Genomic DNA, 15320 nt, shown 5'->3' on the forward strand with positions numbered 1-15320 from the left:
TTACGTTACGTTTATGTATTAGGCCTAATGCTTAAATTAGACTACAAATATGCCTACTGTTACTAATCATTAAGGCAGTGTTTAAAAAGTTAAGTGGTAAATAAATGTTAATTAATAAATATTATTTTGGTATTTTAACACATATGTTACTTATTTGACCTTTAAAAATGTGGTGATTAAAGAATTACTTCGAGACTGATGAAATAAGTGAAGAGTAGGCGTATTTCGGAGGTACAAGCAAATTCCTTTTAGTTAAATTCTATAATTTTCGTTAATCGTTGAACAATGGTTTCCCATCATTTTTGACGGGCTTTTAAACTAGTATAGTCATATAAGCACTCCTTTTCCAAACTTGCCTAAACAAATATTTAAATGCTTACCTTCTCCAAAATGTCACCAACTGGCATGATGGCAATTAAATGATGTGAAAGCTATATTTAGTTTTAATATATCCGTCGTTCTCAGATTTATATGTTATGTGTATCTCTTTCTTAATAGTTCTTTTATTTGTTACTAGAGCTTATTTTATATATTTACAAAATTAAGCACAGTTTGATAAGTATTAGAAGGCCATACTATTAGTTTTAATACCATATACAATGGTTTGTTAATTATTACTAAAGCTAAATAGACAACCCTTTTCAACAAATTGATTTTAAAACTTGATAAATTAATATAAATTTAAAACGAATAATGTTTGTTTCAAAATTTTAGATAATTTTTTATAAGAGATATATAGATCAAACAAAAGGACTCAAATTAAAGGTAACATATACTGAATTTCATGAAAGCTATTAACATGTTCTGAAAGTTGAAGTCTGCATCGTAGTTAATAAACATGTATATATATCGTTGCTAACAATCTTAATCAAGTTTGATAATATTTATTGAAACTATACTAAATAATACTTAACAAAAATAATAATCTGAAAGGAGAAAAAATCACCATACACACAATAAGTGTCTTTCTTCACAAAAAACATTAACATACTTCATTTAAAACGACAAAAGTAAGCATAATAATTAGAAGAAGAAAAAGTACTTCGTTGATGCAACAATAAGAAGAGTACAAAACTGTCAAGGTTATATGTAATGTACTAAAGGGTTAAAATATATTCTGGCGATAGCCACATTGCATGCTTTATAGTCACGTTAGTGTTCGGGTATATACCAACTGGGAGATACAAGCACGATCTTTCCAGTATTTCCAACATACTTATGTAATAAAAAGTTTAATCAATGAACGCTACAAAATAGTAATTCTTATACACATGTGAGTGTTTTCATGCAGTGTTTAAAAACTAGGCTACAGCGCTCAATGCTAGGTAAGAACCTACAATTATTTAAAATATTCTAAGAACTTTGAAGCAGAAAGAAGTGAAAACATAAAAGCTAGTACGATATTATCATGCAGTCGTCTTATGAACTAAGTATTCAAAATGTAAGTACATTCTGTGGTACTGTACAGACGTATGGTAGAAACTCTTTACAATATACCCACGACCCCAAATATTGAAAAAAAAATTAATTTCAGATCACATTACTTAACTTTAAGTAATTTTACGAACAGCTATTTGTGTGTAAAACATGTGTAACTAATTTTTACTTTAATAGTTCGCCTGAAATATCTAATGATGATGATCTTTTTTTTTAATATATATATATAAATACGGACTATACAAGTCTTTAATAGTCGTACGGAGCCCAAAATTGAAATTCTTACAATAAAATTGATAAGGCCTAGGGCAATAAGAAATATTTTGAACAAACTTTACAAATTTGGTTTGTTTGAAGTTAAGCACAAAGCTACACAATGGGTTATCTCTGCTTTGCCCACCACAGGTATCGAAACCCGGTTTCTAGAATACAGCTGTGCCACGGGGGGGGGGGGGCAAACCTTACAAGAAATCAGCGTTTGTTATTTGTAACACAAGTATATTGTATCACAGTACAACGTACAAAAGGCATTTGTTCAATATATTTACGCCGTGTAAGAATACTATGAACTAACAGTTGTTCTTGTCAGAGACTATTGTTGCTTTTTGCTCGTTTTCATATTTCAAGGTACTTAGAAAATATATGTCTGTATTGTTATAATCATCCTAATCGTATTAAACCAATTAAATGAATATTAACTACAAATAAACATTTAGATATTTCACTTTATTAAGTACATATTGGTAATCAAAATCTCTTTGGGCAAAAAAAAAGAAAAAGAACTATTATCTACTGTCGTTGAAAAACAAACAAACATGTTTTATAGTTTACTGATAAGTACTGTACTTTCGTTCAGAAATATAACATTTCGTGTTTTGTTTTTTTTCTTTTTACATTGTAGTAAACCCAGGGTTCGAAAATGTAGATTATTATTAAAGATAGATCGGAAATGCTAGAAACATGAAACAAAATATCTTCAGCCAGAAAATCGGCATGATTTTGATACTCTTGTCCATATCCTTTCGGAGGCAATACTATGATATTCGTATATGGAAGTTAATCTCAATTTACACTCAAGAGATGGACGATTGGTGTACTTATTTGCTTTAAACGGTTAACATTCCTGGAGATCATAAACTTATTAAGTAACATAGTGTCAATTCTATATAAGAAAATATAGGCATTTAAAACTGGAGAGATTAATTGATAACCCCAATGTTGGCACGGTTTTAAGGCAAAGGGCTTGTTGAGATGTTACTCTAGCTGAAAACTCTGCAAACAAGATATACTCAGTTAATGATCCAATACAACTTAGCAAATTTTGAGTTCTATAGAAATTAAATATTTTAAATCATATGATGAGTGGAATTTTTCTTTACAATAATCGGGCTTTCAAACTGCATTATAGTAATAATCTGCACATTTTATATTGTTTGTTAAATAATGTTCTGAATGTCTTCCCTAAAATATAATTTAGTGTGTTCGGCTTGCTTATGTTCACATGGTAAACACACTTAATATTCATCACATTTATATATGAAGGCTGTTTTCGTATTTTAACCTAAACAGAACAATACATGTATATAGAAAAAGGACGAACCTCGGTGTACTTGTTCACACAGTAAGGTAAGTTATTATGATATACAACATACAAATCACAAAGACACATTGAGTGTGGTAGATGATGTATACCTTCCCACGACACTGTTACTCTGGAAGAAAAAAAAACGTAAACATTGTAAGTTCAAATAAAAAAAGGATGACAGTTGTTCTTGTATTAATAGCTTCAGCAGTAGTAAGTTATCCCTCGTCCTCTAGAGGGCTCTCCTCTATGCATATCAAATACAAGCAGCTACCTACCTTCGTGTTATTAATAGCTGAACTAAAACATAGTTGTTTCCAACTCAGTGAGGATCCAAACGCTTAAAACATTAAAGTTTTCATACTTTTTTGGGGGGTTAAAACTTCTAGAACAATGAAACTGAGTGTATTAGTTCTCAAATTAGAGATTATCTATAATAAATTTAGTTTTAAGATTTAGTTCTTCATTAGTCACAACTTCAAATAAACTTGTATCTCAAGTTTGGGGTATCTTTTGATATTTTATTTAAATTTACTCCTGGTAGTTTTATCTAAACACAGCTGGTTTTATTTAGATTTACTCCTGGTATAGGTCTGGTAGTTTTATCTAAACAGAGCTGGTGTTATTTAGATTTACTCCTGGTATAGGTCTGGTATTTTTATCTAAACATAGCTGGTGTTATTTAGATTTACTCCTGGTATAGGTCTGGTAGTTTTATCTAAACATAGCTGGTGTTATTTAGATTTACTACTGGTATAGGTCTGGTAGTTTTATCTAAACATAGCTGGTAATTTTTGGTGTTTTCACTATTCTGATTCATACGAATCTGCATAATGTTTGCAAAGGAATAAAATCAAAATTGACACATAACATGGAAAAGTTGAAAGATCTAATGTAATTGATTCTTGTTGATAATCGTCTAAACTGTTATATTGGTTTGATAATTCTTACTTTATGTCCACATTTAATGTTTTAAGACTACTTTAGTTTACAACTGATGAACTGCTGCATAATGTTTGCAAAGGAATAAAATCAAAATTGACACATAACATGGAAAAGTTGAAAGATCTAATGTAATTGATTCTTGTTGATAATCGTCTAAACTGTTATATTGGTTTGATAATTCTTACTTTATGTCCACATTTAATGTTTTAAGACTACTTTAGTTTACAACTGATGAACTGCTGCACATGTGTCGTCCATGCCCAGTAATGGATGACATTTGTTGTATATGGGTGGTAAGTGTAAGCAGTTACAATTCATGGTTGATAGTAGTAGTCAGTGGTTTAACCTGCAGTTTTGAATGTATTCTATGAAACTTGTATAGGAAGTCAAAAGTAAATATACATTCATTTGTATTAACTTGTTATAATGCAAGTTATTTTACTATAATCAACTATTTACGCCAGTAAACAGGGTAGCCCAGAAAAAGAATTGCTTTTTTGTTTGTTTTTTCTGGTATTAGACATAAATTAAATTTCAATCAACCTTCTAAAAACAAACGAGAGGTAACTTTGGCACATACACACGAATATATTTTTCAAAATAAAACAACATTAACACTATAAAAAATTTTTAAAACCTAGTTATCTCACAATGCCATCTGTTTTACAGCTACAGTTAGATTTTTTTCAAGGTCAATTGTCTTCAAATTAAAGAGAAAATATTTTAAATCAATATTTCTATAATGGTTGCATGAGCCAAAGAGATCGGTTAAATAATGCATGAAATAAAACAAATAATAAAGTTCAAGTTCATGGGAATTTACCACATACTATTAAAGCTAATCATGGTGCTGACACCATTCATTCTAATGCTTATTTTTTAGCTCGTTTAATTTTTGTAGTTGGTAATGTTTATAGCCAGATAAGTATATTTTGTCACAGTGTAGAACAAAACAAACATTAATATAATTTGATTTGCAACAGGAATTATAGTTTATGTAGTGTGAAGTATTTGTGACTAAATTTGTCTTCATCATAATATACTACTTTGGCATAAAAAGGATGAACGACTGAATGGTCAGTGTATTTTACACCATGATCAAGTTCTCAAATTGTTTTAGCTTTGGTGAATGTATCATTATATATACTTACGTGTGCACCGAATGCTATTCAACAAATGAAGAGCCACTACTTCATCTGGTAACTGAATACGTACTCTTAGCTTAGTACACCAACTGTACGTTTTTTATTTTGTTCTATTTTTACGCAACTAGCCTGATAAACATACTTAACGAAGTAAACGACATATTTTTTTTTGCTACTTATCAGTTGAGCAACCAAATGGTTTCCTTGCGTTGAGATAAGTCTAAACTCAACAATTTTACTTAGATAAATAAAGTAGATGTACAAAATCACAATGGGTGTGAATGTGATTACTTCTCAGTGATGTTGCAATAGTCTCAGCGATTTTATACTTAGCCCCCTAGTGTTTGAAATTGCTTGCGTCAACACAGAAACCTACATTTGCTCCTTACTGTGCACTCAAATATTTTGTCTAATATCTTTTTTTGTCTGTTTTATACATTCAAGTCAGCAACAACGAAACAAAAACCTGCGTGCATTCTTTACAAGGGACTCGTATATTTTGTTTAATATTGTTATTTTTATCTGTTCTGCATATTCAAGTTAGCATCAATAAAACAGAAACCTGAATTAATACTTTACTGTGGACTCAAATATTTTGTCAAATGGGTTGTTGTTGTTTTTTTAACTACAAATACTTTGTTTACTGTTCATTTTTTTATCTGTTTACATATTCAAGTCACCGTCAACAAAACAAAGATCTACACCTGTTCTTTGCTCAGGAACACAAATATCGAATTTAATAGTATTTATATTTTTCTGTTTTATATGTTCCAGCTTGTTATTTTCGAACTTTATATTGAGACACCACGCTTCATATATACACAAGTTGAAACATTCAAACATCGTTAACAGCGAGAGTACTCAAATGATGAATCAATGCATTTTAATCATCAATTTTTATTATATGACTTTGCATACACCCAGTAAGTACGATATATTACATTAACTACGGCGTTAATGTTTGGTATTGATCTCATGTAGGTAGCTTACTTTGATTAGAAGTTAATTATAGCCTGCTACTGTTTGCATGTTTGCTGTCATACATATATATATATATATATATGCTAAAATATATATTTAATACGATGCCATATCACACTGGTAGCTACATAACTGTATTATGAAATTGAACTGATCTTATCGAAGATACCTCAATGACTTAAGGCCTATATAAAATGAAACCCAGTGATTCATATAATCTTTAAACTGTATGTTTCTGTAACAATTTATATAAAAATATATTCCAATAACGATAATTAGAGTGCAGAGTAGCAGGCTGTAAAAATGTTCTAACTTAAAAGATAAAAATTATTATTGTGTGTGTGTAAAAGTTGTAACTAGAAGCGCATGTCTATGAATACTTTTTGGAATTTCGGTTTCTTATAGATATGACAAGGCAAAACAACTCGTCAGATGTCCCTTACCAGAGAAGTAACGGAAACCTTGATAGAAACGAAGCTTAAACATTTAATTAATGACAGGAAATATGTGCTGCAACGAAATAACCAAAAAAAAAAAAAAACCTAAGCCAGTTTCTTCGAAATGTTGTACTACTACTATTTAGTTTATGTATACGCCACTGCTTGTGTTAAGTCACACAACTGTTACAACCCCACGACCTCGTTTTCTTTGTCAATTTCAAGTTTTCTTTCTTTTTTTTTTACAAAAAACAACTTGTGAAATCCTATGGTTGGTTTTATAAAAAAAAGTAAAAAAAAAGTTCGTCTTTGCTTAAATAAAAATAAACTTTGTTTTTCGATGTTTCATTTCATTGTTACCCAATAAAGAAATATGTATTTTTCGTTTGTATAATAGAAAAGATAGATATGAAATGCTATAAAAGAAATATGTATTTTTCGTTTGTATAATAGAAAAGATAGATATGAAATGCTATAAAAGAAATATGTATTTTTCGTTTGTATAATAGAAAAGATAGATATGAAATGCTATAAAAGAAATATGTATTTTTCGTTTGTATAATAGAAAAGATAGATATGAAATGCTATAAAAGAAATATGTATTTTTCGTTTGTATAATAGAAAAGATAGATATGAAATGCTATATTTAGTCGTCTCTGATTTTGAACCTAAAATAAAGAATGTGAAAAAATTACAGTTTACGAAACTTTTATTACAAATTTAGGGCCTATTCGTTTGTATAACAATAAACTTTTTAAAACCTGTTCTTTCACGACGGCACTAAATGATGCCAGCCGTTTTATGACAGTGCCACATGATGTTTGATTTTTTAATGTATTACTTGTTATTATGATTAAATATTCGTTGAAAAAATAAATAAATTCGTTTTGCCCAATCATGCACGAAAAGGTTAAGCTTGTACTTTTTATGGTTAGCTAATTATCAAAAAATGAAATGTTTTCTTCATTTTTATAATTATTAAAAATATATCAGCTATTATTACTTCATGAATGTACCTCGCGTTGGGCAAATACATTTTCAAAGTTTCTTTTTTATTTAAAAGTTAATGTTTGTTATCAATAGGTAACTTGCTCTGATCAGAAGTTAACATTATTTATCACATTAACCTTCCATAGATGTATACACTTACACACAATCGAATCTAGCAACAATTCATCAACAAAATATTGATTTTTATGGTGAGCTCTGGATGACAAAAGTGAACCTGATAGTAACAGTTTTTTAATTTTGGTTTTTTATAATGGCATGAAGTATCCCACAGTTTTTGGTCATTTAAAAAATAACATTCTCATCTGTAGAACAAGCGTTATAAAAAGTTTGTCTATTTTGATTACAAGTAAAGTTGGAGAAAAATGGCGTAATGCGATCACCCCCACCAAGAAACCTTATATTCGTAAAAAGCGAATTTCAGTATAACAAATTTTACATCAAGTTGCTTTCAAACAAAGTGTGAATGAGACAGACTTGGTGCAGTCTCGTCTTTGCAGTTAACAGAAGTTTGATCGACTTCCATTCAAAGTAAAACGTTTTACTTCTTCTTTAACGTCGTTGTCAACGTCATGACTAGCAATTTTGTAGGTTCTGCACATTTCAAAGTATATTTATGAATTTCAATGACATAAACTGCTTACGTTATGAGCTAATTAAAAGCTTAATTCAAAAGTAATACACGTCAAATAAAAAATACTCTTTCAGCAAAAAAAAAGTAAAAACGGTTCATCTTATGAAAAACCACTGTGACACTAATATAGAGCCAGTATCTTTGTTATAACAATGATCGTTCATAGAAATATAAGTTAATAATGTAAACCTTCATAAGTTAAAACTGGTTAGGTAGAATAAACATTTCTCTAAATAAAGATATAATACCCAGTGTTTTTCAAAACATAGAATGGTTTTATATTTTTTTTAAAGGGCATCTCAATTTTGAAATACAAGGTGGATTTTACTAAGAATATTATCAGGATAGCCTGAGGTTCAACAGTGTTTCAGATGTTGTAAAAAGAAATCTTTAACCTGTATCAACATTGATGTCCACAACAGTATATGTCTACAGTAATAACATGAGTGAATCGTATGGTGTTTAGAAAAGTCTTTTACTCACAGTGATCCTATATTTATATGAGAATTTCAAGAATATGCTACACTGATGCAACTAATTTACTCTTGTGAATTATTCAGCCAGACAAGCTGTTGAAATTATTTATATATTTTTAGTAAATTCAGTGATAGTTAACATTATAAGATGCGCAGTTGTTGTTTGTTTCTCTTGAACTCCAAAAAAGCTATCCATATTAAACGAATTGGAAGTATTCAGAGATTTTGCTGATTAAGTAAATATCTTTTCACGTGCTACGTTAATTGTCTTTATTTAAATGTCTTCCTAATTCTTATTCATTCCTTATGTATTCATATAAATAATATAAAATATGTTTATTGTACAGGAAACCTTAAACTTTAGTATCGATCTTTCCACACACTGGAGTTGGAAAAAAGAGGAGGAGCAAATGACAATTGACTATGTATTCTCACAATAATGACTAAGAAGTACATCTGTATATTTAATTGTATTAATTTTTGTCCTCGAACCCTCATCACAAACATCAATGTGCTAAATCCTGTCTGTACCTCTTCCTCAAATATTTGTCACAAAGCGAATTCTTTCATATCGTTGCTTACCAGACATTGGATTTTATCCATCCAAGTAAATATTATTAACTGGTTAAAAAAAAAAGGAACGTAGTTTCAACAATCAACTATATGGTGTTAATTTTTTGACAAAATTAATATTCTAACACACATAGAAATGAGAAACCGTATACACAACTGTTCAAAAATGTCAGTTGGCTATATTTCAATGAAAAATATTTAAAACCTTCAGATGAGAACGATCAAATGTGCGCCATCTTCTTCGATTTCCCTCACTGACGTAAACAGTTGTTTCTTGTCAAAAATTCAGGTTTACTGCTTGCACTTGATGAACTCCAACTTCAATGAATAATTATTGAAGCTTTTTTTTTTCTGAGTTAAATTACATCATGGTAAAAACTACAATAACACTGTTTTCGTGGCTATTGAAATCTTTATTGGCCATTCGGCATAATCGGAATCAACATTTTGTACCTTTAGGAAATAAATATAACGTTTCATATAAAATAATTGCGACTTCGCTGAAATGTCCAACAATAAATACCTTTCCACAATTACACAACTTACTGAAAGCCTACTACGTATATACACAAGGATAGAAGTGTTAATAGTTCTGTATAGCTGTTACAACACAGAAATTTATGAATGGCCTACAGTAAAGAATGTTGACAACTTTTTATATATATATGTGTGTGTGTTTGTGTGTGTGTAGAGAGAGAGAGAGAGAAAACAACAACATAATTTCTATACATTATGACTTCGGATAAGTTTTTGTTTCTAATTTAATAATTTGACTTCATTTACTTAAAAGTTACAATAATACATATAACATGACAGAAGCATTAAAGAGTGATGTACTGGTTTACATAGACGTCGATGACAAGAAATTCAAATATCTGCAAATCAAAACTGTCCGAGAACTAAAAGGCATTAATAGCGCGGAATGCAGATATCAAGAGCCCGTTTTGATTTTTGTTTTCAAGTCTACGAATGTTTTAATAGCACTTGAATCGATGCTCTTTTGGTTAAAAAACCAATGTTGAAAAGAAAAGCAACATAAGTTTTGATTTTCGTGTAGTGTTCAATTAATCTGACCTAAAAAGTTTAAACTCGGTACTCTCAAACAACAACAGCAGCAAAATTCTAATCACATGATCCGCTGTTTTGTTTGTTTCTTGTCTTTCAAAACATATTGCATTGCGTCGGTAACTTTTGTGTCTTCAGTTTTGAACAACATATTAAATATTTACTCCTATCTGCAATTCACGCATGCCTTTGTTCAGATATCCTAATAAAATTACTTCAACTTGTCATTAATTAATTTTATAGAATACAAAGTTGACATCTAAAATCCAATTTCCCTCAGTATGTTTAAAAAAAAAAAGCAAATACCAATAGCTTTTTTTTGTCTAATATATATCTAAAAACTTACTACATTATTTCCATATACTGGCTTCATAGTTACGTATTATATGTACTATTGTTTAACATTCCCTAATGCTGAACTATTAATTCTTGTTACTTTCTTATCACTCATACATAGTCCTAATTTAATACACCATGAGGAGTACGATACTTTATTTACAACTGATGATAGATTAACCTTTGAGTCATGACTTTACTAGCGCTACTCATGGTTACTGTATTTTAAATGAAATAGTGTTAACTAAATTAAACACAAATTACAATGAAACAATTATTTCTGTGCTTAAAATAATTACGAATAAGACACGTGAAATGAAGATATACATAAAGAGATAGAGAAATTGTACACAAAACCTCCTGACAGATTGCAAATGTGAAAGTATTTCAAATACAATGGCTTAATCCGGTGCCTAACAAATACTACTTCAAGCTCTGAGGCTAGTTCCAAAAGTTGCGTGGTGGCTTACACGCAAAATGTTATTTGGTTAGTTGAAAATATTTACAAGACGGTGTTGCGCTTACTTAAACTGAAAACTTGAACGTTACAAGTAAATGGACGTAAGCGATAATGAGGCTAATGCTCGAAAATTGATAAGCCTAGATTAAAATATTCTACCATTGTTTCAAAGAAGTTTAAGGTTAATAAAGTTCTTAACAGAGGTATCCAAATTAGTAAATGGATGAACAAATATTTAAGTTGATTTAAAACAACCGAATTCTTAAATATTCACAAGGCTTGTAACTCATAATGTAAAAATCCCATCGAAATATTCATAATACTTTCTGATATTTAGAATACTCGTCAGATAAAAAAATGTGGGGAAAAAAATCACACTTCAAGAAATTCGAGAACTCGAGCACTTTTGGAATGTAATTCTCACTTCTCAACTACTTTCCGAAAAGCGTTCGGGTTGTCGAGTTTTTTTCAGTCGTGAGCTCTTTCATTATATGACATTCTTGCTGTTTATAGTATTTAAACAGTTTTATATATATAACGTACAACCTTTTTTAAAGATTAACTGTAATGTTGTTTTCAACATATTTTCTTAATATTATTCCTAACAGTAACAAGGTTTCAAGTTGTACGTAGTACAAATAAAAAAAAAAACTTATGATTTTGTACCGACTCAGAAAAGGATTTAATCCATAATTTCAACAGCAATAACAACGCGTACTTATTTCGCAAAATTGAATTACTATTAATCGATAGTCTTATAAATTATAATTTTAGGGTTTAATTTTTTTTTGATAAACATATATCTGATGTGTTTATATATATATGTTGTATATTTTAAAAAAAACTAAATTTCGTAACTGTTGTACAGATAAGCATGGAACAAAAGTTAAAGTATGCAAATTTACATATATTAAAGCTTATTGCTTTTCATACTTCGTCACTATTATACTAACCTTTTTGTTGTGTTAATATTACAATTAACGAGTCAAGCATGTGTAATATACTGCAATGTGCGCATAGGTCTTGTGTACATCAACAACCATTTCGGGGATACGATAGCCTTCAACAGAACAAGGCCCCAGACGCAGCGTAACATATTTATGTCCAAGTTAATATAGATGGTGACTTTTACACGGTTCTCGGGCATCTAGCCGCAGGGATTAACAATAAGTAAAACATAATAAAATGGCATACCTCTCAATAACATAATCATCTTTATTTGAACTACTTTCACTTTTACTTTACGGAGGTGATAAATTACCATTCTAAAAAGTTGAACTAGCTATGGAGTGTACGTGACTGATGCCAAATTAGGAAAAATATACAACTTAAAAACGAAATTAACTTAACAAGTATTTTATAGTGAAATGTAAATTTCAGGTTCATGTAAAAATTTATCAGTAGAATTAAGTTATGTGGGAACTATCTGAAAATAATTAAAAATGCGAAAGTGCTTTCTGGTTATCTATCGTAAGAACAAAGTGAAGTAAAAGCTTACTTTTGTTCGTTGTTCTTAATTTTCCAAGTGAAGTTAATTCTCTTACGTTCAAATCCTCAACGTTACTGAAACCGTAAAGCAAGGAAATCCTTTTCGAATTTGTTACAACAGCTTCTTTACACAAACTACACAAGCACATGGACACACGCACTCAACTGACTGATGACCATGGTTCTTGCAAAGCTGTGTTACCCCTTCAAATGGAACCGTGGAAAACGCATTAAACGACGACCCTCTGGACTCAATGTTGTCAATTCCACCGGTTGGACAAACTGCTCGAGTAGTCGCTAATATTTTCACACTATTCGTTACATCATTTTTTTTTTCCACTTCAAAACCCGTCCAGCTTCTGTGGAAGTTAGCAGTCCGAGTTGGTGTCTAAAAGACCCTTTTCTGGCGCTTTCTCTGCACTAAGGGACCTAATTGTTCGTCGAGGGACACATCGACATCCTGGACTCGACAATCGACTATATCCCATTTCACACATCTTAACACAACCTTTCAATGGCCAGTAACAAAGTAAACAAGGTAACAAAGCAGAGAGCACTCCTAAACTTGCCCATCTCTGACACCTCTGTTGAGGGTGACAGGAGCATGGCTCATCTGCACAGGGCACATCGTTGTCTAGCTCATAATCCTTTGCACAATGGTAAAACACACCTTTCACACAACACATGCATGAACAACAATCCACAACGGAGTCCGCCGAACACAGGTACTTGTCTTTACAAATCCATTTGGAAGGGAGAGACCGAGGTTTGCGACAAGATTCGCACTTACACCTGCGACATTCGTGACAAATTATGGACTCAGCGTGACTATCTTCTGAACTGTCAGAGGTATCATTTGGTACATCTGTGAGTTTTTCCTTCTTGAAAGAGGTCACAGTTGGTTGTTTTGTCACAGGTAGCTGTGATCTGAGAAGCCCAAAATTCTGAGATGAATTCCGCGTTAGGCCTAGATTGATATTATTACTTGCCTGAGCTTGAATTATTCGCCTGTCTTGGGAAGGGACTGGAAGATGGACTGATACCTTATGATCATCCTTCTCAGCTCTCAGTGGTGTGTCTGTATACACATTTTCTTTTCGAACGCCTCCTGGCCTTGGATGTCCTAAAGTAACAAAATCACTTTGCACGAGAGCCGACGGCGGTTGCTGTGCACGTGCCGCCGGGAACCCCGGCTGAGCCAGGAGACTTGCAGACGGTGGCACTCCGCCATTTTGAGCCATGTACCACAGCTCAGCTATTGACTCTTCTTGTATCCATACAGATGCCAGCGGCTTGAACTGTTCTCTTTACTGTTTGTTACACGGACGATTATTTTGAAACACCACAGAGACAGTAGATACAGGCTCTGTAAAAAACACGAGAATCGTTAAGAGTTCGAGGTCAAATGCTTGAATACAGCAATGAGTAAACTGCTTATTATCACTTGGCTCCTAGCCAAGCAAGCAAAAGCCTAGTATCACCTTAGATTCAGATAAACTTTTCTCAAACAGCTTTTTCAAAACTAGAAGAAACTCAATAATTACTGAGTAAACAAAAAATTATTTGGGTGAAATGACAACGTACAAATCAGAAACAAATACTTAATTTTGCAACCAAACCTTACACTTTATCGCCCTACAGACGCTACTGAGTAATGTGACTACAGAACACTGAGATCTAACGAACACGCGCTTTAAGTCGACCAACGGCAGGCTTCGTAGCTGCTGACGTTTTTATGAATGGGTGACATGTTAGTGAATGAATTCGTCACTTACCGTAGTACAACAGCGTTCACTTTGACGGATAAACAAGGCAGTAGGCTCAACTTTTCCACATAAGTTATTTCTACGAAAAGTAAATTATTCGATTATAATTCTGTTCTCTTGCCTTAGTTTAATTACAGTTCTACCCGACTCGGGCGTTCGACTGCATGAATGGCTTTCCAAATATGGTTATCGTCCTGTAACTTGACACTAAAAGCTGGCCTCTCTCCTACGTCGACTTCCGGAAAAGTCCACAATAGTGTGTGAAGGGAAGACTCGAATATTTGGAGGATGTGCAATGACTGAATGAAAAATATGTGCATCCTTTTCAGACGTATCACAACACAAACAATTAATTGAAAATACAGAAACATTAGACAATAGAAGCTGTAGCTGACACCAATATAGTATAGCAGTACTGAACTGTGCCTCGCATTCCCTTACACAATGTTAACAAAATAGAATATATATATTTTGCTACAAATGGTTTGTCAAAGTTTTACTAAATTTGGTTATTGAAATCAATATCTATATATATAGATATAGATATATAGAACTTTGACAATGTAAATTAAATTATTATACATTTTCACACTCATATTTTTCCTGGTGCTTTAAAATATTAATCGAGTGTCTCTTTCACACACATTCAGAACTTAAAATAATTTTATTGTGGAAAAAAAAATTCTGTGATTAATACATATAACTAACACAATATTGAATCAATAAGGCATTATAACGTGAATGGAAGACATTAGTAACTACAAGTTGGTAGTCGTAGAAACGGTGACAATCAGCCGCTTATGTTTTTCTCATATATGTATATCATTTGTATTGTTATTGTAATCAATAACACATTATAACGTGAATGGAAGACATTAGTAACTACAAGTTGGTAGTCATAGAAACGGTGACAAGCAGTCGCTTATGTTTTTCTCATATATGTATATCATTTGTATTGTTATTGTAATCAATAACACATCATAACGT

The 15320-nt window shown here is 31.5% G+C and overlaps 1 protein-coding gene across 7 annotated transcripts in view; it reads right to left on the reverse strand.

The window, feature by feature from the left end:
* LOC106476030 (protein sprouty-like) overlaps positions 1-14537 on the reverse strand; it is a 27326-nt gene extending 12789 nt beyond the window's left edge. For 3 of the 7 annotated variants that reach the window (XM_022381145.1, XM_022381119.1, XM_022381177.1), the window contains exons 1-2: positions 12578-14334; positions 3038-3149 (exon numbers count right to left, since the gene is read on the reverse strand). In XM_022381145.1, the coding sequence (XP_022236853.1) occupies positions 12936-13808 (873 nt within the window). In that variant the 5' untranslated portion in view covers positions 13809-14334 and the 3' untranslated portion in view covers positions 3038-3149; positions 12578-12935. The other 4 variants (XM_013936737.2, XR_002609610.1, XM_022381200.1 and 1 more) reach the window with 4 other exon arrangements.
* Between the last annotated feature and the right edge of the window lie 783 nt (positions 14538-15320).

This window comes from Limulus polyphemus, unplaced genomic scaffold (genome assembly GCF_000517525.1).
Source record: "Limulus polyphemus unplaced genomic scaffold, Limulus_polyphemus-2.1.2 Scaffold6, whole genome shotgun sequence".
Lineage (NCBI taxonomy): Eukaryota > Metazoa > Arthropoda > Merostomata > Xiphosura > Limulidae > Limulus > Limulus polyphemus.